Source organism: Dendrobates tinctorius, unplaced genomic scaffold (genome assembly GCF_039654945.1).
Source record: "Dendrobates tinctorius isolate UK_male_01 unplaced genomic scaffold, ASM3965494v1 ptg000058l, whole genome shotgun sequence".
NCBI lineage: Eukaryota > Metazoa > Chordata > Amphibia > Anura > Dendrobatidae > Dendrobates > Dendrobates tinctorius.
This window is the reverse complement of record NW_027361726.1, coordinates 21,382,715-21,408,360: the sequence shown is the minus strand read 5'-3', so window position 1 is coordinate 21,408,360 and position 25,646 is coordinate 21,382,715. Positions and strand designations below refer to the sequence as shown.

The window sequence follows — 25,646 nt, the reverse complement described above, 5'->3', positions numbered from 1 at the left end:
AGTGGTCGTACCACAACCACATTCCCACAATGCAGTAATAGCACAGAGCGATCTCTGTGACCTGTACTGTCTATCCCCAGACTGGAGAATTTTACATGTTGGGTGGAGAAATCCCTCTAAACTGAAAGTCAATCACTTTCCTCGGCTGTTCATTTCATAGCATGCAAATAGCAAGTGAAGTAAAAGGGAACCATACTGATCGTGACCCAGAGTCTGAGGGCCCCGTTACACGTATCAATGTCCCAGCAATCCGACGTGGTGGATGGGATCGCTGGGACATAATTAGCTGATCGCTGGTGAGCTGTCACATAGACAGCCCCTACCCTATGGGGGCGCGGTCGCTGATCCATGTCACACACAGAGATTTCGCTATGTGTGACGGGTCCTTAACAGTTCAGAGGACAGTGTGATCCCGTCACAGGATTCCAGAATCGCTCCGCTTTGCCATGATAGGTTGTTTGCCCACAAATCACTTGGGTTCCCGCCAAATACATAGAAACTACATCACTTGGAAAATATGTTTGTGAGTTTGCAGCTTAAAAAGCGGCCTGGTCTGTATCAGGACTTGCCTCGTTCATGCTTTAGTGACAGATCATTTATTCCCATGGGCTGATTGTTATCTCTCACCAGCCGAGAAGACCCTCAGTGACCATAGAAACGTCCAGCGGATTTAATAATCAAGTATCTCTCCAACACAAACTTGCAGCGCTCGCTGTACCAAAGAAAGAAATATTTTGACAGATGAAGGAGTCCCAAGTACAGAGCGGGCGATCTGGCAGCAAGCAGATCTTTTCTTATGGTGGTGGATCAGTCTAATGCTGTGTGCACACGATGCGTTTTAGCTGTGTTGTTTACGTGTGTAAATAGGCCAAAAATCCTTATGCCAGCTAATTCACTGAGATTCATGAAGTGCTGTGCACATGATTAGTAAATTTCCTTTGAGTATTTGCAGTGTGTTTTTTTTCTGCAGCATGTCAATTCTTGGTGCAGATTTTTAGCGTTTTTCACCCTTTGACTTCAATTGAGTCAATCAAAACAGCAGCAAAAAACACAGGTATAAAAATATTTGCACATTTGCTGCATTTTTACAGCCTTGCTATGGTGTTTCCCACACTGTCATCTGTGTGACTGCATGGGGAAACACCGACGCAGCGGTCCTGATCGGCGGTAACGTTACTGCCAATAACCGTACTGCCATCAGAATGCTGCAGTGTCACGCTGTCAGATGTCAGCATGACCTCACAGCTGTGACCCGCGGTAAAAAAGCTTACCGCGGGTCAGCAAGCGTCGGCTGACAAGATACTACTACTCACATCAGGCTATGTCTGCTGTCACTGGTAACAGTGATGGCAGGAGCCGGTGATGGGAGAAGTAGTCTCATCAGCCACTGCCTGTGCTCAAAATTAAAATAAAACATTTAAAATAATTAAATATTCAAAGAAAAAACACATTATACTCACCTAACACCAAATCTTTTCAGCACACAAGTGAAGAATATTTTTGCTTCTTTTAATTCATTAACAGGAGACACTGACTTTAGTGAAATGGGCTATGACGTGAGTATGGTGTAATTTAGATAATAAAGGAGTCTGTGTCATTATTTCAAATACAGGACTTTATTCCGTGTGTGTATTTTTTTAATAATATGACTATGGGGATAGTAATGGTGGCATCTTATGGGTGCCTTTCCATTAACAACAAATACAGCAAAAAAGCTAATTTCTGTCAAAATTGACAAACAAATCTCACACCAAAAATATTTGTATATACAGCAATAGGTGGAAATAAAACAACTTTTAATATAGTTATTAAAATTACTAATCAATATGCGTCACCAAAAAGTGGTTAAAAAAGGATGCCAATTCAGTGGGTAATCCCTAAAGGGAAAAGGAACCACCTAAATGCATCATACAGGATATAAAATGTTGCTAGTATTCCATATCAGGCAACAATTTATCTAGAGGATACAGCATAAATTAACAATTAGCACACAATGCCATAGCCAATTGCATATATATATTAATAATTAGACCAAACAAGTTTATGGTCACAATAATACCAATAGATGAGAAAAAAAAGGAACAATCTCACCAGTTTGTACAGATGGCCAGGAGTCTCCAGGGATACTCTGTATACACACAGGAAGATCGCAATGGGAGGACAATACCCTGTCAAATCCCTAAAAAAACTAGCAATCATCTGATCCCCAAACTCCCACCCTGACAAGGGCACTCCACAGCTCACCCTATGTTGCACATGCCCTGCACTTTCCCTTAGAGGGGGGGTCCCAACGCGTTTCATCCAAGTAACTCTTCAGGGGACTAACTTGTTAAAAGTGCTGTAGTGCTAAAGCTCAAGAGACATAAATCCTCCTACTCTCAATGCTGTCTGCCTGCTCTTCTAATTTATATATTAAAAGTGCCTTTCCATTACCAACCTCTGGGCTTCATGTCACCTGAAAATACAAATGTGACATCAACTCCGCCAACTATCACCCCACTTGCCACAGCCAAAAGGCAAGTGTGAATAGCGAGGCTAAGTGCCAGATTTGGCACATCTAATGGATGCGTCATTTCTGGGGTGGCTGAGAGCTGATGTTTTTAGTCTGGGAGGGGGCCAATAACCATGGTCCCTTCCTAGACTATTAATATCAGCCCGCAACTGTCTGCCTAGCCTTTGCTAGTTAGATTTTATAGGGGGACCCAATGTCAATTTTTTTTCTGAGGTCCCCCTGTAAACTAGCCAGTAAAGGCTAAGCAAACAGCTGTGAGCTCATATTAATAGCCAGGGAACCATTATGGCTATTGGCCCCTTTCCAGAATATTAACATCTGCCCTCAGCTTTCCCTCAGCTGGTTATGAAAATTACCCTTGAGCCCACTCAATTTATTTTTTCATTTTTTTAGTAAAAATTAACAGTTGCCTGACACCCCTTCATTACTAAATTTAGGGCTTGGTGTCAAGGACAGCTGTTGACACCAAGCCCTAATTTCTTTATTTAGCTCAAAAAAAGCATTCATTGCCGTACAAAACCGCAGCAAAAAAGCACATTTTGCCACTGCGTTTTTGCTGCCGAGAGATGCAGAATCCTTGCAGAACTTTCTGCAAGCAAATACTCAACATGCGCACATACCCTAAAGGGTTTTTACTGTTACAGAGTAATCTGACATGAGGGATTATCATATCATAAGGATTAAGATGCTGGGGACCACCATTACTGAATCCCAGAACACTTCAGTCACTATCAAAGAATGTGTTGTCATCTCTCCATTGGGAGGTACACTGCACCACTCCATTGCAGTGGGACGCCCAATGAGACTTGATAAATTCCATACATTTTCCACTAGATTCAGGTCGGGTGATTGGCTCGTCCATTCTAGCAGCTTTATTTTTTTTTCTCTGAAACCAATTGAGCGTTTCCTCTGCTTTGTGTTTGTGATCATTGTCTTGCTGAAATGTCCACCCTTGATTCATCATCATCCTGGCAGATGGCAGCATCTTTTTATCAAGAATGTCTCAGTACATTTGTCCATTCACCCTTCCTTCAACTATATAAAGTTTGTCAGTGCTGTATGCTGAAAAACAGCCAAACGACACGATGTTCCCACCTCCAAACTTCACTGCTCGTATGGTCTTCTGGGGCTGACATGCACTGTCTTTTGGCCTCCAAACATGGTGTGTATTATGGAATCCAAAGAGTTCAATTTTGGTCTCATCTGATCAGACTACATACTCCCAATATTTCACAGGCTTGTCTGAAGTTTGCTTAACAAAATTTAAAAAGAAAATACATCACCTAGTGGAATACAAATCCACAATTTCTCATAACATAAATGGCAAATCAGCAAAGAGAAAATATATAAAACATAACTTTTAATATTGTATAAAAGCTACCAAACGATAAAGTGCGATTAAAATAAACCACTAAATCAGTTGCCACAGACTATACAGAGGAGTGTCTGTTTGTATTAACACCCCAGATTACCCAAAGTACATACATGTGGCTAATTCCATGTCCAAAAGTAACATAACCTGGACAGACTGATACAACTAGATAAAAGACAATGTGAATAGCAACCACAGTCTTATCATGAATGGTTACTTAACCAGAGGCATATAAAGCCCCTATCATGCTTAGCTAGAACAGAAAAATAACCCATTCATGTCTAGAGAGGGGACATCAAAAACCAGAACAGTGGTCCATAAATGTGCTCAATAAAGGAAGGATCTCACCCATATGTCTGGAAGATGCCAATAATCAGATGTCCATCGGAGTTGAGACGAGTCAGGAAGCAGGGAATTACCCTAATCAAACCCTGTAGGGGCTAACAAACCTGACACCCATGACTCCCACCCTAACAAGGGCAGTCCACATCTGACCCTCACAAAAATAGCCCTGCAATGTTCCTATGCATGACTCGTCTCAACTCCGATGGACATCTGATTATTGGCATCTTCCAGACATATGGGTGAGATCCTTCCTTTATTGAGCACATTTATGGACCACTGTTCTGGTTTTTGATGTCCCCTCTCTAGACATGAATGGGTTATTTTTCTGTTCTAGCTAAGCATGATAGGGGCTTTACATGCCTCTGGTTAAGTAACCATTCATGATAAGACTGTGGTTGCTATTCACATTGTCTTTTATCTAGTTGTATCAGTCTGTCCAGGTTATGTTACTTTTGGACATGGAATTAGCCACATGTATGTACTTTGGGTAATCTGGGGTGTTAATACAAACAGACACTCCACTGTATAGTCTGTGGCAACTGATTTAGTGGTTTATTTTAATCGCATTTTATCGTTTGGTAGCTTTTATACAATATTAAAAGTTATGTTTTATATATTTTCTCTTTGCTGATTTAACAAAATTTAAACACACTTGATTGAGCACTCTGTGTTAAGTAATGGAGTTTTGCATGGTGATAGGGCATACAGGACATGGAGGTTGAGTGCATTACTGATAGTTTTCTGTGAAACAATAGTACCTGTGATTCCAGATCTTTCTGTAGCTCTCTACAGGTGGTCATTGGCTCTTGGACAGCTCTTCTGATAATTCTTTTCACTCCTCTGTCTGTAATCTTGCAGGGAGCACCTGCTCGTGGCCCGTGTATGGTCAAATGATGTTCTTTCCACTTACGGATTATGGCCTCAGCAGTGCTCACTGGATCTTTCAGTAGTTTAGAAATTCTTCTGTAACCAATGCAATCAGGATGTTTTGCAACAATAAGGTTGTTAAGGTCTTGGAATGGCTCAATGGTTTTACTCATTATGAGATGTTTATTGAGAGGCACCTTGGTAATGAGACACCTTTCTATAGGCCATCAGCTGAACCAGCTGATATTATTTGTCGCCAAGTGTCAGGATTGCTTTCTAGTTAATTATAGATTTCAGCGGGTGTCAGGGCTTTCCGCACCTCTCTTTCTTCATGTGTTCAATACTTTTTCCCTGTATCATGTCTCATTATTACACATTTTATGACCATCTATGGTTTGATTTCTTTGCCTGTATGGATTGGATGGGTTGTTACTGACATCTGGTGAGAATTTCATGTCAACAGTAGCTTTAGAAATACTGGTAGATTTACTAAGAATTTTGGTGATTTGTTCACATGCTGGACTGCGCTGGTTTATAATATACAGAGATTGTTGCAAAGTCCAGGCTTATTCTGCAGTCTGCATCCAGCTGTAAAGTAGTAACAAGTTATTATGTAACCCACCATAGAGGCAAGAGGCTCCTCTCTCAATGCATCACCGTTACACGCACACACACAAAAAAAAAACAATCAGGATCTCCTGAAGAAAGTCACAGGACACACATAGGAATTACAGAAGGTAGCCCCCACAAGAAAAAAAAAAAAAAAGGAAAAATTACTGTACATAATCCTGGGTACAGACACAAAGGCAGGAAAATCTCAGTCTGTCCCAAGTCCGTCACCTGCTCCCTGTAATGTTTGTTGCTTGGCAATAGTTCATATCAGGTCTAATGGATTTAAAGGGAATCTGTCACCCCGTTTTTCGACTATGAGCTGCCGGCACCGACATCAGGGGCTTATCTACAGCATTCTGTAATGTGGTAGAAAAGCTCCTGATGTAACCTGAAGGAGAAGAAAAAGGAGTTAAGGCCCCTTTACATTTAGCGATGCACCAGCGATCCGACCCGGTTAGGATCACTGGTGCATCGCTAAATGGTCGCTAGTGAGCTGCCAAACAGGCAGATCTCACAGTGAAGTAGCGACACAGCAGCGGTTGTTACTTACCTTTCAGACGAGGCGATCCTGACGTCCTCCCGCCCGCGTACACGCCAGCAGGAAGCGCCCGACGAGAAATGGAGCTGCACGATCTCACGCGATCAGCGACAGACAGAGGGAGCCAGTCGGAGGCAAGTATCACACATAGTGATATCTCTAGCAATATCACTGCTGCGTCACAAAATCGGTGACGCTTTAGATATCGTTATGTGTAAAGGCCCCTTTAGATTATACTCACCGGGGGGCGGCGGTCCGGCGCCTCCCATCTTCTAACGGTGACATCCTCTTCTTTGCTGCCTGTCGTGGCTCCGGCGCAGGCGCACTGCTCTGCCCTGTTGAGTGCAGAGCAGAATACTGCAGTGCGCAGGCGCCACGACAGGCAGCAAAAAAGAGGACGTCACCGGACCGAACGCGTATAATCTAAAGGTACTGTCACACTTAGCGATGTACCAGCGATCTCGACCAGCGATATGACGCGGTCAGGATCGCTGGTACATAGCTAAGTATTTGCTAGTGAGCTGCCACACAGGCAGATCTCACCAGCGACATCGCAGGGGTCGGGGGTCGCTACTTACCTGTCAGACGAGGCGATCCTGACGTCCTCCCGCCCGCGTCCACGCGTCGCTCGTCGTCACAGCAGGAAGACCCAGCAGGAAGCTGACGAGAAACGGCCCAGGACGTTCTCGCGCGATCAGCGATAACCAGCGGGGGGAGGTAAGTATCAGACATAGCGATATCGCTAGCAATATCGCTATAACGTCACAAAAACCAGTGACGTTATAGCGATATTGCTAGTAATATCGCTTAGTGTGACAGGCCCTTAACTCTTTTTTTCTTATCTTTCAGGTTACATCAGGTGCTTATCTACAGCATTACAGAATGCTGTAGATAAACCCCTGATGTCGGTGCCGGCAGCTCATAGTCGAAAAATGGGGTGACAGATTCCCTTTAAAGGGGTTGTCTACTTTGGCCAAAAGCCAGTGCTGGTCACCCTCTCCATTTGGCCACGTTCATACGCTCAGTATTTGGTCAGTATTTTACATCAGTATCTGTAAGCCAAAACCAGCAGTGGGACAATCAGAGGAAAAGTATAATAGAAACTCGTCACCACTTCTGTATTATCACCCACATCTGGTTTTGGCTACAAATACTGACGTAAAATACTGTCCAAATACTGAACATGTGAACATATGTGCCATCGGTCCTCCATACCAAAAACAACTTTTGGTTGTCCTCTGCTCTGGATAAGAAGGATTCCTAACCCCTAACCAATGTTTACTGGAGTGCCTCTTTATACTGTGATGTCCAGGCCCAGAACATAACCCAGGGATCAGTTCCATGAGAAATAGTCCAAGCTGGATACAATTATATGGCCTGCGCTCTGGGGACTGTTTACATGTCCAGAGATGGAGGCAGAACCGGCGATAAAATCTGTGGATCCTGCGACATCCTGTTCTGGAGGACGTCTTTGGATCAGATTATCCATCATGAGCAATTTCCGATCCTCCTGTGTTAATATTTACTCCCACCATTTCCAGAAATAAACATGCTGTCTGCAGTGCAATTTCTCATTTAGCACAATTGATCTGAAGGACAATACTTCAATTCATACACTAATATACTACGTTGTTTCTTTTTTTGTAGCAGATTCTTCTTTGCACATGTGGGTTGACAAATTCTGCACAAAATCAAATATGCTCTCCCCTTCCCATTTACTTGTTATGCCTTTTTTTTGTTTTAGAGCTAAGAATTGCAGATCTTTTAAATGTCGCACGTTAAGGGCCTGTCGCACTAAGAGATATCCCTAGCAATATCGCTATAACTTGTGACGTTATAGCGATATTGCTAGCGATATCGCTGTGTCTGATACTTACCTACAACCCACTCCCCCGCTGGCTATCGCTGATCGCGCGAGAACAGGCTGGACTGTTTCTCGTCGTCAGCTTCCTGCTGTGAGGACGAGTGACGCGTGGAGCCGGGCGGGAGGACGCAGGATCGCCTGGTGTGACAGGTAAGTAGCGACCCCTGTCCCCAGCAATGTCGCTGGTGAGATCTGCCTGTTTGGCAGCTCACTAGCGACCACTTAGCGATGTACCAGCGATCCTGACCGCGTCATATCGCTGGTCGGGATCGCTGGTGCATCGCTAAGTGTGACAGTACCTTTAGTCTCCGACTTTGCAAAGATAAAATTCGAATTTGTACCCCACTAAGGAACTCGAGCTCAGTGTTGCAAAAATTTCACATTTTGAAAGTCACTAATAGCGAATTAGTACATGTGGATAATGTAAACCATCTCCATAACAGTGAGGACAAACAAAAAAAAAAACCCAGGCAAAAGATTTCTTCAACAAAGGTGCAAATTAAATAATGAACAAGGTGCAAGCAGAAAAGTTGATATTAGAATAATTTTTACGCCAGAAAAAAAAAGGGGCCACGACAAAGATGAACTGTGGCCTATGGAAGAGGTTATCGTACAGGAGTTTGGTAAATGCATAGAATTACGCAATACAACGGGGGGTCTGTGCTGCTCATAGGCCCTGTTAAATGAACCTAAGAATCCCAGATAATATGGCCAATAACACTTGATTCAATTAATATCTTCCTGTCCTGAGAGATTAAAGAAGAAAAAAAAAAAAAAAAAAAGGGTGACTTCTCTGGATACCATTTCTCTCAATATTCAGGAGTGAAAAAAAAAATGTGTGTAGTAAATTGATGGCACCTCTATCTGTACTGAGAAACGGAGCGATGGTAACCAGGATACTGGAACACTCTGCCGCCTTCTCTCACTAAATATCAGATGTGCAACCACAAATAGACGGCGGCAAGATGCTCTCCGTGTGACTCACTACCAGCATCAAGAGCCGGGTCTGCAGGAGCTGAGGAATACTAATGCTCTGCGCTAACTGCAGCGTTCCTCCATGGCTCTGCTGGAGAACCATGTAATTGTTTAATAGATAAGAGTTGTATGGGGAAGCCCAAAATCCACACCAGACACTATTACTCACCACGCACCCCATGCTGACGGTGGCTCATCACGGACATTGGTGGAATATCACTATCCAGCCATGATGCCACCTCTACCCCACTGGCTTCCACCACACCAGAGCCACCTACAGTGTCTATTGCAAGTGAAGGTGGCATGGACTAAATCAGATCAGTATTGTTTGGCTGCAGAGTAGCAAACACGAGCTGTCAGAACGAGCTGCTTAGTCACTGATACACAGCAGTCACCTTCATGTGAAGTCCTCTTTTACATAGTTATGTCTTTTTAGAAGTTTACGGAGATAGTGGAACTATAGACACTGATGTTTCCTGTGTAAACAGAGGACATATCTAACGTATCTTCAGGTTCTGGCCTCCATTCAAAACACCACAGGCAGTGTGTCTATTCAAAAAAACCTGTTCAAGGAAACGAAGCAGAACCCGACATAACTGTGCAAAGCAGACCAAGCCGGTTGTAAGAGAATCTGACACAGAGGAACCCACTACAACCTGAAAGCTCAACCTCAGGCGGCCGGACCATTTCCAAACTCCTATGTATACCTCTCATATCAGTCCTGTGTGTGCGTCATGAAGGAAGAGAATCTGTGGGAGCATGCTGAGCCCAGAGGCCAAAAAGGCCTCAACACCCCCAAATAAATTAGATTACATAGCTGTCAGCCAAATGATAGTTCAGTCAACAGCTCTCCTGACTTCCTCCAACGCAGGAATGATCAGTTAGTCCAAGTGCTCCCGTATCCTCTACAAGAGGAACTGTCAGAACGCTCTGTCCACCTCCTCCTCCTCTTCCAGGCCCGGCCGTCAACCGCCCCTCCTCCTCTTCCAGGCCCGGCCGTCAACCGCCCCTCCTCCTCTTCCAGGCCCGGCCCTCACCCGCCCCTCCTCCTCTTCCAGGCCCGGCCCTCACCCGGCCCCTCCTCCTCTTCCAGGCCCGGCCCTCACCCGCCCCTCCTCCTCTTCCAGGCCCGGCCCTCACCCGCCCCTCCTCCTCTTCCAGGCCCGGCCCTCACCCGCCCCTCCTCCTCTTCCAGGCCCGGCCCTCACCCGCCCCTCCTCCTCTTCCAGGCCCGGCCCTCACCCGCCCCTCCTCCTCTTCCAGGCCCGGCCCTCACCCGCCCCTCCTCCTCTTCCAGGCCCGGCCCTCACCCGCCCCTCCTCCTCTTCCAGGCCCGGCCCTCACCCGCCCCTCCTCCTCTTCCAGGCCCGGCCCTCACCCGCCCCTCCTCCTCTTCCAGGCCCGGCCCTCACCCGCCCCTCCTCTTCTTCCAGGCCCGGCCCTCACCCGCCCCTCCTCTTCTTCCAGGCCCGGCCCTCACCCGCCCCTCCTCTTCTTCCAGGCCTGGCCCTCACCCGTCCCTCCTCCTCTTCCAGGCCCGGCCCTCACCCGTCCCTCCTCCTCTTCCAGGCCCGGCCCTCACCCGCCCCTCCTCTTCTTCCAGGCCCGGCCCTCACCCGCCCCTCCTCCTCTTCCAGGCCCGACCCTCACCCGTCCCTCCTCCTCTTCCAGGCTCGGCCCTCACCCGTCTCTGTTCTCTTCCAGGCTCATCGGCCCTCACACGCCCACCCATCCTCTTCCAGGCACGTCCCTCATCCTCCACCCCCGTCCTCTTTTCCAGGCTCACCCCTCAATCCCCCCCTTTTCCAGGCTCGGCTCTCACTCCCCCCTCTTCCACACATCTCTGGCAGTGGCATATCTCCCTTCCTAACAAACAGATTTGCCACTGAGACACAAATGGCTTGATCCTTTTCTCCTACAACACCATGAGCTATGAGGCACCCATTTTAGATTGGTATTGTTGCGATCAGCCACCAATGGGTTCAGCCAAGTCTGGTGAGTATGGAGGTCATTGGGTTTGGCATAGCCACTTACAATAGAAAATAGAATCTGTGCAAAGAAACGCGATTACATAACTGGTCAGTGGCCATCAGCAGGTGACTATTGAGAAGTCAAGAGAACAGCGGTGCCTTCAAACCGTGATGTCAGAATCTGATGATTATACAGCTATAATCTGCATAATATTAAATTATATAATAGTAACAGCCGTGCTGCACAGAAATCTGATCCCCAACCTGTCCTGGGAATGATATCTGTTACAGAATTAGTCTGCATCATCACAATAGGCATAAATACTGGAGATGACCCAGACCAGATCCAGCAGAGACAAAGCGAGAAACAGACGGGGAGAGAGGAGCAGAACACGATCCTCAGCAGGGAACGGCAGAGAAGGTCTGGCAGGATGCACACTGGTTACTCTCTGCAGGCGACACAGGCACTAAACCCTGTAGCATAACTTGTATCGCTTTCTAGGAACCTGTCAGTTGTACTTAGTGCAGCCACCTAACAAGGGATCTCATCATGTAAATAAGACTCCCAAATACCAAAGAATGCAGCAGACAAAGGGATCTCGTGACTGTTTCCTTCTTTCCCAGTCCCAAATAGAGAGGAAAAAAAAGATCTGTTCTACCCCTGTATGGCGTCCGGTTCTGCAAAACCACTTGATGATTCGGGGACCTTTATCCATGCTGACGTAATGTACCAAACTGGAGCGGGGAGAGATTAGCACTGCTAATGCACTTCGTTCATGGAATATTATCTACTGAACAAATGTAACAAACCCTCAGCAGCAAGATTTCCTGTCTTCGGATGTAAACAATTAAAATCTCTATTCAATGAAAGCAATCTTGAATATGGTGAGAAATTGCAACCCGGTATGTAAGAAAGTTGCAGAACTGCTACTTTCACAACCATTAAATGCAGCGATGACCAGTACATTTTCAGCTGGGCTGGTTGTTAAGTTTATAGGTGTATTCAAAATTTTCCCTGGACCTGGACATACGTTAGGTGACAAAAAAAGAAGGTTTGGGTAGAATGAATTTCAGCGACCCAATGCATTCGCTATCAGGGTTGGTAAGCCACTGCCATTGGCGGCGTTTTTTGGTGGCAGAGGTGTTGGCAGTGGCTTATCGTGCTCTTCCCAAGAACACAATACATATGTACAGTCATGGCCAAAAGTATTGACACCCCTGCAATTCTGTCAGATAATATTCAGTTTCTTCCTGAAAATGATTGCAAACACAAATTCTTTGGTATTATTATCTTCATTTAATTTGTCTTAAATGAAAAAACACAAAAAGAATTGTCCTAAAGCCAAATTGGATATAATTCCACACCAAACATAACAAAGACTGTGGACAAAAGTATTGGCACTGTTCGAAAAATCATGTGATGCTTCTCTAATTTGTGTAATTAACAGCACCTATAACTTACCTGTGGCACCTAACAGGTGTTGGCAATAACTAAATCACACTTGCAGCCAGTTGACATGGATTAAAGTTGACTCATCCTCTGTCCTGTGTCCTTGTGTGTACCACATTGAGCACGGAGAAAAGAAAGAAGACCAAAGAACTGTCTGAGGACTTGAGAAACCAAATTGTGAGGAAGCATGAGCAATCTCAAGGCTACAAGTCCATCTCCAAAGATCTGAATGTTCCTGTGTCTACCGTGCGCAGTGTCATCAAGAAGTTTAAAGCCCATGGCACTGTGGCTAACCTCCCTAGATGTGGCCGGAAAAGAAAAATTGACAAGAGATTTCAAAGCAAGATTGTGCGGATGTTGGATAAAGAACCTCCACTAACATCCAAACAAGTTCAAGCTGCCCTGCAGTCCGAGGGTACAACAGTGTCAATCCGTACTATCTGTCGGCATCTGAATGAAAAGGGACTGTATGGTAGGAGACACAGGAAGACTCCACTTCTTACCCCGAGACATAAAAAAGCCAGGCTGGAGTTTGCCAAAACTTACCTGAAAAAGCCTAAAACATTTTGGAAGACTGTTCTCTGGTCAGATGAGACAAAAGTAGAGCTTTTAGGGCAAAAGCATCAACATAGAGTTTACAGGAGAAAAAAGAGGCATTCAAAGAAAAGTACATGGTCCCTACAGTCAAACATGGCGGAGGTTCCTTTATGTTTTGGGGTTGCTTTGCTGCCTCTGGCACTGGACTGCTTGACCGTGTGCATGGCATTATGAAGTCAGAAGACTACCAACAAATTTTGCAGCATAATGTAGGGCCCAGTGTGAGAAAGCTGGGTCTACCTCAGAGGTCATGGGTCTTCCACCAGGACAATAACCCAAAACACACTTCAAAAAGCACTAGAAAATGGTTTGAGAGAAAGCACTGGAGACTTCTAAGGTGGCCAGCAATGAGTCCAGACCTGAATCCCATAGAACACCTGTGGAGAGATCTAAAAATGGCAGTTTGGAGAAGGCACCCTTCAAATATCAGGGACCTGGAGTAGTTTGCCAAAAAAGAATGGTCTAAAATTCCAGCAGAGCATTGTAAGAAACTCATTGATGGTTACCGGAAGCGGTTGGTCGCAGTTATTTTGGCTAAAGGTTGTGCAACCAAGTATTAGGCTGAGGGTGCCAATACTTTTGTCTGGCCCATTTTTGGAGTTTTGTGTGAAATGATCAATGTTTTGCTTTTTGCTTCATTCTCTTTTGTGTTTTTTCATTTAAGACAAATTAAATGAAGATAATAATACCAAAGAATTTGTGTTTGCAATCATTTTCAGGAAGAAACTGAATATTATCTGACAGAATTGCAGGGGTGTCAATACTTTTGGCCATGACTGTACATGGGTAAGAAGAAGAGCAATCAGCCCAGCGAGCACCTGGCCGACAGATCCAGACTATCGGCTCTACCCCTTTGTACCTAACAGCTGTAAACTCGAAGTCTAAGGGTGTGTGCACACGCGGAATTTTCCACGCGGATTTGTCTAAATCCGCAGGTCAAAAGACCTGTGGTTTATCTGCGGATTTTCTGTGGATTCGCCTGCGGTTTGACATTTGTCATGGAGCAGGTGCCAAACCGCTGCGGAATCCACACAAAGAAGTGACATGCTGTGGATTTAAAACCGCAGCAAATCCACGCGGAAACTTCCGCACCGTGGGCACTGCAGTTTTCATTTTACATAGCTTTTAAAAGGTACTGTACACCGCAGCTGAAACTGCTGCAGATCCGCAGGACCAGATCCGCAGCAGACTCCGCAGCGTCTGCACACACCCTAAAGTGGCAAAAATAACTCCAGCTTCTTGTTCCACCCAAAGATAAATAAATATCTATAATATTTACCAATCTGTATAAATACAGTTTCCTATAACAACGGTTAATTATAAGGGTTTGGCTCAAGGTTTCCCAGAAACGAAGGTATAAAGGAACAGAAACGAATCGTTTTGCAGCTTACTAATTCTCCAACTCATGAAGACGGAAACTCCCTCGACTTGGTCTTCTCTCGGCTTTGTGGAGTGGATGATTTTGCAAACTCCCCTCTCCCGCTCTCCAAGGCTGTGGAGTCGGAGTCGTGGAGTCGGTGCTCATTTTGGTGGAGTCGGAGTCGGAGTTGAAGTCGGTATAAAATGGACCGACTCCGACTCCTAAAATATATAATAAATTGGGTACAGTAGTTCAATGCAGAATGTGCTGAATATTTTTTCATAGGAATTTGGGAAAGTTATGAAATGTCCTATAAATGACTGTTCTATTCCTGATCTAAGGCTACATTCACACACAGCGTTTTTCCTGCGTTTTTTGAGGATATGTTTTTCAGTTGCAAAAGCCGATCAGCTTTTTAAAAAACTGCATCACCTGAAAGGTTTTTGAGCTCATAGATAATGTTTTCAATATCAAAAGCAGATTAGAAATCTGCTCTATCTATATATCCATATCTGTCTATCCATATCATATCTGTACCAAAAAGAATGAAAGCCGGATAGCACACAGACTAACACTCCTTTTCTTTAGCACCAGTCAGGTACACCTCATAGCTGCCCAAAAGGACGCCCAGGACAGGCATTGCTCACCCTTAGTAACACATCAACATCAATTGATAGTTGGAATAAATAGACTGCATTCACCACCACATCATCTTGAGGTGCAGGCTTTATTTTCAAGTGTAGGGGTGTGCAGTATGAGGTTCTGCAGCAGCTGAGGTGTGCAGTATGAAATTCTGCAGAACAGTATGAGGTTCTGCCCCCCCCCCCCTAATTTTGATCCTGGCTACGCCCATAGTGTGAATGTAGCCTGAGGATCTAGGCCTTATCTTAGCCGAGATAAGTCATAGTGTGTGTAAATACACATATATATATATATATATATATATATATATATATATATATATATATATACACACACACAGTACAGACCAAAAGTTTGGACACACCTTCTCAATCAAAGCGTTTTCTTTATTTTCATGACTATGAATATTGTAGATTCACTCTGAAGGCATCAAAACTATGACTTAACACATGTGGAATTATATAATTAACAAAGGAGTGTGAAATAACTGAAAATACTGTATGTCTTATATTCTAGGTTCTTCAAAGTATCCACCTTTTGCTTTGATTTCTGCTTTGCACACTCTTGGCATTCTCTTGATGAGCTTCAAGAGGTAGTCACCGGAAATGGTTTTCACTTCACAGGTGTGCACTGTCAGGTTTAATAAGTGGGATTTCTTGCCTTATAAATGAGGTTGGGACCATCAGTTGTGTTGTGCAGAAGTCTGGTGGATACACAGGTGATAGTCCTACTGAATAGACTGTTAGAATTTGTATTATGGCAAGAAAAAAAACAGCTGAGTAAAGAAAAACGAGTGGCCATCATTACTTTAAGAAATGAAGGTCAGTCAGTCCGAAAAATTGGGAAAACTTTGAAAGTGTCCCCAAGTGCAGTGGCAAAAACAAACAAGTGCTACAAAGAAACTGGCTCACATGAGGACCGCCCGAGGAAAGGAAGACCAAGAGTCACCTCTGCTGCGGAGGATAAGTTCATCCGAGTCACCAGCCTCAGAAATCGCAGGTTAACAGCAGCTCAGATTATAGACCAGGTCAATGCCACACAGAGTTCTAGCAGCAGACACATCTCTACAACAGCTGTTAAGAGGAGACTTTGTGCAGCAGGCCTTCATGGTAAAATAGCTGCTAGGAAACCACTGCTAAGGACAGGCAACAAGCAGAAGAGACTTGCTTGGGCTAAAGAACACAAGAAATGGACATTAGACCAGTGGAAATCTGTGCTTTGGTCTGATGAGTCCAAATTTGAGATCTTTGATTCCATCCACCATGTCTTTGTGCGACGCAGAAAAGGTGAACGGATGGACTCTACATGCCTGGTTCCCACCGTGAAGCATGGAGGAGGAGGTGTGATGGTGTGGGGGTGCTTTGCTGGTGACACTGTTGGGGATTTATTCAAAATTGAAGGCATACTGAACCAGCATGGCTACCACAGCATCTTGCAGCGGCATGCTATTCCATCCGGTTTGTGTTTAGTTGGACCATCATTTATTTTTCAACAGGACAATGACTTCAAACACACCTCCAGGCTGTGTAAGGGCTATTTGACCAAGAAGGAGAGTGATGGGGTGCTACGCCAGATGACCTGGCCTCCACAGACACCAGACCTGAACCCAATCGAGATGGTTTGGGGTGAGCTGGACCGCGGAGTGAAGGCAAAAGGGCCAACAAGTGCTAAGCATCTCTGGGAACTCCTTCAAGACCATTGGAAGACCATTTCCGGTGACTACCTCTTGAAGCTCATCAAGAGAATGCCAAGAGTGTGCAAAGCAGTAATCAAAGCAAAAGGTGGCTACTTTGAAGAACCTAGAATATACAACATATTTTCTGTTGTTTCACACTATTTTGTTAATTATATAATTCCACATGTGTTAATTCATTGTTTTGATGCCTTCAGAGTGAATCTACAATTTTCATACTCATGAAAATAAAGAAAACTCTTTGAATGAGGTGTGTCCAAACTTTGGTCTGTACCGTATGTAATCGATATTATACAGTGTATTACATATTTACAATTACAAATTACAATTACATATTACAGTTTTTTGTGTTCTAAAGTTGTATTCCAATAAATAGAACATAATATCTAAATATCTTGATTATTGGATCATAGAAATGATTAAATGTCTGACGTTCACATTGTACTACAATAAATTTTTCACTTAAATATAAGCAATATATGTGGGAATCGGAGTAAGGGAAATTGAGGAGTCGGAGTCGCAGGTTTGGCTTACCGACTCCACAGCCCTGCTGACCACAGCCTTCTTTCATTCTCTATCAAGAACTGCCAGGCTGCTCAGGTCACCCCCACTGTACATACTTATAGAAACATACAGGCCATAAACACCCAGAAACTTATGAAGAACTTGCAGTCATCATTGGCCCCTATCTCCTCCATTTCATGTCCTGATTCTGCACTGAAGCATTACAATGAAACACTTCAAAGTGCCCTGGATGATTTTGCACCTCCTATACATAGAACACCACAACACAGACGGCGACAACACTGGTACACACTGCAAACACGCTTCCTGCAGCGGTGCTCCAGGTGCGCCGAACGTCTGTGGAGAAAATCCTACCTACCCGAAGATTTCATCCATTATAAGCTTCGAACATTCTACACTGCCCTTCACCTCTCCAAACAAACCTATTTCAACACCCTCATCACCTCACTGTCCAATAACCCGAAACGTCTCTTTGACACTTTTCATTCTCTACTCAACCCAAGAGTACAGACCCCAACCACGGAGCTTCGAGCTGACGATCTGGCCAATTACTTCAAAGAAAAAAATTGACCATATCCGACAGGAAATTATCTCCCAATCACCTCATACCATGCACTGTCCTCCCTCCCCCACCGCATCTAGCTCACGCTCTGACTTTGAACCAGTCACAGAAGAAGAAGTAAGCAGGCTCCTTGCATCTTCTCGCCCTACCACTTGCACAAGTGACCCCATTCCATCACATCTCCTCCAGTCCCTTTCCCCTGCAGTCACCACTAACCTAACTAAAATATTTAACCTCTCTCTCTTTTCCGGTATCTTTCCTTCCTCATTTAAGCATGCCATCATACATCCACTACTTAAAAAAAACCATCCCTCGACCAAAACTGTGCTGCTAACTATAGACCTGTCTCTAATCTTCCCTTCTTCTCTAAACTCCTGGAACGCCTGGTCCACTCCCGTCTTATCCGCTATCTCTTTGATAACTCTTCTCGACCCTCTTCAATCCGGTTTCTGCTCTTTACACTCTACTGAAACTGCCCTCACTAAAGTCTCTAATGATCTACTAACAGCTAAATCAAATGGTCATTACTCCATGCTAATTCTCTTGGATCTCTCTGCAGCATTCAGCACTGTGGATCATCAGCTCCTCCTCACTATGCTCCGTTCCATTGGCCTCAAGGACACCATTCTCTCCTGGTTCTCCTCCTATCTCTCTGACCGCTCCTTCACTGTATCTTTTGCTGGTTCCTCCTCCTCTCATCTTCCCCTTACTGTTGGGGTTCCTCAAGGATCAGTCCTAGGCCCCCTCCTCTTCTCCTTGTACACTGCCCCTATTGGTCAAACAATCAGTAGATTTGGTTTCCAGTACCATCTCTATGCTGATGACACCCAATTATACGCTTCTTCTCCTGACATCACGCCAGCCTTTCTAGAAAACACCGGCAATTGTCTAAATGCTGTGTCTAACATCATGTCCTCACTATATCTGAAACTGAACCTGTCAAAGACTGAACTCCTGGTGTTTCCTCCCTCTACTAATGTACCTATACCCGACACTGCCATTTCTGTGTGTGGTTCCACTATTACTCCCCAGCAACATGCCCGCTGTCTTGGGGTCATACTTGATTCCGAGCTTTCCTTCGCCCCCCACATTCGATCACTGGCTCACTCTTGTTATCAGCACCTCAAAAACATTTCTAGAATTCGACCTTTTCTTACTTTTGAGTCTGCAAAAACTCTTCTGTTTCTCTTATTCATTCTCGTCTCGACTATTGTAACTCTTCTAATCGGTCTCCCTCTTACCAAACTCTCCCCTCTCCAATCTGTCTTGAATGCTGCAGCCAGGATCATATTCCTCACCAATCGTTACACCGATGCCTCTACCTTGTGCCAGTCATTACACTGGCTACCCATCCACTCCAGAATTCAGTATCCCAGGTCAATACGATTAGTCCCCAATCCCCACAATTTTAAGCGTGCCCTGAAAACGCATTTATTCAGACTGGCCTATCGCCTCAACACATTAACCTAATCTATCCCTGTGTGGCACAGCCAAAAGTTTTACCATAGCCAGGTTCCCCGCATCATGTTCCCACATGCTTTATGCATCCATTAGCCCTCTGTGTCTGTACTGATACACACTTAACATTATGGCTGGTCCATACAATCAGGGCAATTGTTACCACCCACCTTTCATTCCTCTTGGTATCTGTTATAATCTATGTGATTATTATTATGCTGTAATGTCTATTGTCTGTACAAATCCTCTCTGAAATGTAAAGTGCTGCGGAATATGTCGGCGCTATAGAAATAAAATTTATTAGAATCATCCGAAATCAGAGACGATCTGTCCATGACAGGCGATGCACACTTCACCCACCTGCACAATTCGGCAAAGGCCTGGAAATTCAACTTCTTGATCTTCTTTTCACTCATCCAATAGCCGACCCGCTTCCCTTTCAGGAACGTCTGCATTTTTGGCACCTGTCACAGCAGGGACCTCGGAGGGGGATCAGTCCCGGGACCAGACAAAAGGACAGGGAGGCCTCCCGTAACGGGTGCGAGCTTTACCTGATGGAAGAAAAAGACGTCAGGTGTCATGTGGGGTCAGCCTTTTCGAAAAAAGAAAATCAAACATACGGCCTCCGGCAACGGACAAAAGGGAAGTACTGTGCACGCGGAACGGGGAAACGGAGCTGGAAAGCTACATTACTCAGTGGCAGGTGCAACGGGCAAGATGGACCCTGACCCCAATCAGCAGAGGGGAGAAACACGCAGCGGGAGTGCTGGGACCTGTAGTCCTTGTGGAGTGGATACTGCTATCAGCGGAGTAACTACACTCGTGTCCCCATTGGACCTGACAAGCACAAAAATGTCTGACAGTAAGATCTGGGAGGAATCCCTCCAGTGCCAAAAAGGTTACACAACCCATAGTGCACCCAGCAAACAGACGAAGCTGGGACTTGTAGTCCTAACAAAGCGGATCAAGGAGGCCAGCAGCCTAATAGAACGACCATACGATCAGCGGTATGGCAGCTTCCACAATGCCACCAATCCATTTCTAAGAGCTCGGCGGGAAAGATCTACTCTACAGAGGCGAAAAGACATCTGCCCAGCCCCCCCCCCCTGAGACTTCTGGTTACATGTATCAGTGTAAATTACCCTACCCATCAGGTCCATAGCCATACACAACCGCTCTGCTGAGAGCAGCACTGGGTCAGAACCTGAAGGAAAATATTGCCATTCACTGACAGCAAGCAGAGAGTGTGGAAACAGTGAGAAATAGTGTCCTGGAGAGTTACAGGAGGCGTCCTCACACCAATGCCGGGCCCAGAAGATGCCAGGAAAGGGAAACAGGAGAAGCCAAAGTTCTATATGGGAGATTATATCAAGGGGCAGCAGCACAAGTGCCACCGAGGCAGGGCTTCCCCAGCACAGCGCCCCCTCCCGCATGGCACCTTCCCCACCGACCTGGAGCGCGGCAGCTGTGGAGGAGCGGGCTCTCGCTGGGTCTTCTCCTGGTGGCTGCTTCCCTCCCCCTCTCAGATCTCCATTTGCTGAGCTGGGTCCCTCCCTGGTCTCAGCTTCTCTCGCAGGTTGGGAGGGCACTCAGGGAGCTGAGGACCCGGGGCCAGGGCACACCCTCTGCCGGAGCTCCACGCCTGTCCTGCTGCGGCCACGATCCGAGCACTGACAGCCGGGGAAGAGCAGCCTGGAAGTTGGAGGCTGCGAGGGGAAAACGAGGCACAGTCTGCAGCACCGCCGCCTCAGAATGGAGAGGAAGTGCAGCGTGGAGATACCGCCGCCGCCCACCAGAGGGAAGCACTGAGCAGCGGCGCTCCCGGAGACGGCGACAAGAAGCCAGAGCACAGGAGAGGGCTGTATCTAATCCATAGTGCATCACCGCTGTATCTAATCCATAGTGCATCACCGCTGTATCTAATCCATAGTGCATCACCGCTGTATCTGATCCATAGTGAATCACCGCTGTATCTGATCCATAGTGCATCACCGGTGTATCTGATCCATAGTGCATCACCGGTGTATCTGATCCATAGTGCATCACCGCTGTATCTGATCCATAGTGCATCACCGCTGTATCTAATCCATAGTGCATCACCGCTGTATCTAATCCATAGTGCATCACCGCTGTATCTAATCCATAGTGCATCACCGCTGTATCTGATCCATAGTGCATCACCGGTGTATCTGATCCATAGTGCATCACCGGTGTATCTGATCCATAGTGCATCACCGCTGTATCTGATCCATAGTGCATCACCGCTGTATCTAATCCATAGTGCATCACCGCTGTATCTAATCCATAGTGCATCACCGCTGTATCTAATCCATAGTGCATCACCGCTGTATCTAATCCATAGTGCATCACCGGTGTATCTGATCCATAGTGCATCACCGGTGTATCTGATCCATAGTGCATCACCGGTGTATCTGATCCATAGTGCATCACCGGTGTATCTGATCCATAGTGCATCACCGCTGTATCTAATCCATAGTGCATCACCGCTGTATCTAATCCATAGTGCATCACCGCTGTATCTAATCCATAGTGCATCACCGCTGTATCTGATCCATAGTGCATCACCGGTGTATCTGATCCATAGTGCATCACCGGTGTATCTGATCCATAGTGCATCACCGCTGTATCTGATCCATAGTGCATCACCGCTGTATCTAATCCATAGTGCATCACCGCTGTATCTAATCCATAGTGCATCACCGCTGTATCTAATCCATAGTGTATCACCGCTGTATCTGATCCATAGTGAATCACCGGTGTATCTGATCCATAGTGCATCACCGCTGTATCTAATCCATAGTGCATCACCGCTGTATCTAATCCATAGTGCATCACCGCTGTATCTAATCCATAGTGCATCACCGCTGTATCTGATCCATAGTGCATCACCGCTGTATCTGATCCATAGTGCATCACCGGTGTATCTGATCCATAGTGCATCACCGCTGTATCTGATCCATAGTGAATCACCGCTGTATCTGATCCATAGTGCATCACCGCTGTATCTAATCCATAGTGCATCACCGCTGTATCTAATCCATAGTGCATCACCGCTGTATCTAATCCATAGTGCATCACCGCTGTATCTGATCCATAGTGCATCACCGGTGTATCTGATCCATAGTGCATCACCGCTGTATCTGATCCATAGTGAATCACCGCTGTATCTGATCCATAGTGCATCACCGCTGTATCTGATCCATAGTGCATCACCGCTGTATCTAATCCATAGTGCATCACCGCTGTATCTAATCCATAGTGCATCACCGCTGTATCTGATCCATAGTGCATCACCGGTGTATCTGATCCATAGTGCATCACCGCTGTATCTGATCCATAGTGAATCACCGGTGTATCTGATCCATAGTGTATCACCGCTGTATCTGATCCATAGTGCATCACCGGTGTATCTGATCCATAGTGCATCACCGCTGTATCTAATCCATAGTGCATCACCGGTGTATCTGATCCATAGTGCATCACCGCTGTATCTGATCCATAGTGAATCACCGGTGTATCTAATCCATAGTGTATCACCGCTGTATCTGATCCATAGTGCATCACCGCTGTATCTGATCCATAGTGCATCACCGCTGTATCTAATCCATAGTGCATCACCGGTGTATCTGATCCATAGTGCATCACCGCTGTATCTGATCCATAGTGAATCACCGGTGTATCTGATCCATAGTGTATCACCGCTGTATCTGATCCATAGTGCATCACCGGTGTATCTAATCCATAGTGTATCACCGCTGTATCTGATCCACAGTGCATCACCGCTGTATCTGATCCATAGTGTATCACCGCTGTATCTAATCTATAGTGTATCACCGCTGTATCTAATCCATAGTGTATCACCGCTGTATCTAATCCATAGTGTATCACCGGTGTATCTAATCCATAGTGTATCACCGGTGTATCTGATCCATAGTGCATCACCGCTGTATCTGATCCATAGTGCATCACCGCTGTATCTGATCCATAGTGTATCACCGGTGTATCTGATCCATAGTGCATCACCGCTGTATCTGATCCATAGTGTATCACCGGTGTATCTAATCCATAGTGTATCACCTCTGTATCTGACCGCTGTATCTGATCCATAGTGCGTCACCGCTGTATCTGATCCATAGTGCATCACCGCTGTATCTGATCCATAGTGCGTCACCGCTGTATCTGATCCATAGTGCATCACCGCTGTATCTGATCCATAGTGCATCACCGCTGTATCTAATCCATAGTGCATCACCGGTGTATCTGATCCATAGTGCATCACCGCTGTATCTGATCCATAGTGTATCACCGGTGTATCTAATCCATAGTGCATCACCGCTGTATCTAATCCATAGTGCATCACAGCTGTATCTGATCCATAGTGCATCACCGGTGTATCTGATCCATAGTGCATCACCGCTGTATCTGATCCATAGTGAATCACTGGTGTATCTAATCCATAGTGTATCACCGCTGTATCTGATCCATAGTGCATCACCGGTGTATCTAATCCATAGTGTATCACCGCTGTATCTAATCCATAGTGTATCACCGCTGTATCTGATCCATAGTGCATCACCGCTGTATCTGATCCATAGTGCATCACCGCTGTATCTAATCCATAGTGCATCACCGGTGTATCTGATCCATAGTGCATCACCGCTGTATCTGATCCATAGTGAATCACCGGTGTATCTGATCCATAGTGTATCACCGCTGTATCTGATCCATAGTGCATCACCGGTGTATCTGATCCATAGTGTATCACCGCTGTATCTGATCCACAGTGCATCACCGCTGTATCTGATCCATAGTGTATCACCGCTGTATCTAATCTATAGTGTATCACCGCTGTATCTAATCCATAGTGTATCACCGCTGTATCTAATCCATAGTGTATCACCGGTGTATCTAATCCATAGTGTATCACCGGTGTATCTGATCCATAGTGCATCACCGCTGTATCTGATCCATAGTGCATCACCGCTGTATCTGATCCATAGTGTATCACCGGTGTATCTAATCCATAGTGCATCACCGCTGTATCTGATCCATAGTGTATCACCGGTGTATCTAATCCATAGTGTATCACCTCTGTATCTGACCGCTGTATCTGATCCATAGTGCGTCACCGCTGTATCTGATCCATAGTGCATCACCGCTGTATCTGATCCATAGTGCGTCACCGCTGTATCTGATCCATAGTGCATCACCGCTGTATCTGATCCATAGTGCATCACCGCTGTATCTGATCCATAGTGTATCACCGGTGTATCTGATCCATAGTGCATCACCGCTGTATCTGATCCATAGTGTATCACCGGTGTATCTGATCCACAGTGTATCACCGGTGTATCTAATCCATAGTGTATCACCGCTGTATCTAATCTATAGTGTATCACCGTTGTATCTAATCCATAGTGTATCACCGGTGTATCTAATCCATAGTGCATCACCGGTGTATCTAATCCACAGTGTATCACCGGTGTATCTAATCCACAGTGTATCACCGGTGTATCTAATCCACAGTGTATCACCGGTGTATCTGATCCATAGTGCATCACCGCTGTATCTGATCCATAGTGCATCACCGCTGTATCTGATCCATAGTGCATCACCGCTGTATCTAATCCATAGTGCATCACCGGTGTATCTGATCCATAGTGCATCACCGCTGTATCTGATCCATAGTGAATCACCGGTGTATCTGATCCATAGTGTATCACCGCTGTATCTGATCCATAGTGCATCACCGGTGTATCTAATCCATAGTGTATCACCGCTGTATCTGATCCACAGTGCATCACCGCTGTATCTAATCCATAGTGTATCACCGCTGTATCTAATCCATAGTGCATCACCGGTGTATCTAATCCATAGTGCATCACCGCTGTATCTAATCCATAGTGCATCACCGGTGTATCTGATCCATAGTGCATCACCGCTGTATCTGATCCATAGTGAATCACCGGTGTATCTGATCCATAGTGTATCACCGCTGTATCTGATCCATAGTGCATCACCGGTGTATCTGATCCACAGTGTATCACCGCTGTATCTGATCCACAGTGCATCACCGCTGTATCTAATCCATAGTGTATCACCGCTGTATCTAATCTATAGTGTATCACCGCTGTATCTAATCCATAGTGTATCACCGCTGTATCTAATCCATAGTGTATCACCGGTGTATCTGATCCATAGTGCATCACCGCTGTATCTGATCCATAGTGCATCACCGCTGTATCTGATCCATAGTGTATCACCGGTGTATCTAATCCATAGT

General features: G+C 45.5%; 1 protein-coding gene across 3 annotated transcripts in view; it reads right to left on the bottom strand.

The window, feature by feature from the left end:
- The window catches only part of ITPK1 (inositol-tetrakisphosphate 1-kinase), a 122,476-nt gene extending 101,342 nt beyond the window's left edge, over window positions 1–21,134 (bottom strand). Inside the window, exons 1-2 of one of the 3 annotated variants that reach the window (XM_073578121.1) lie at window positions 20,794–21,134; window positions 19,703–19,893 (exon numbers count right to left, since the gene is read on the bottom strand). In XM_073578121.1, coding sequence (XP_073434222.1) covers window positions 19,703–19,797 — 95 coding nt within the window. In that variant the 5' untranslated portion in view covers window positions 19,798–19,893; window positions 20,794–21,134. Of the gene's footprint in view, window positions 1–19,702; window positions 19,894–20,793 lie in introns of those variants that run through there. The other 2 variants (XM_073578122.1, XM_073578123.1) reach the window with 2 other exon arrangements.
- Window positions 21,135–25,646: the final 4,512 nt, after the last annotated feature.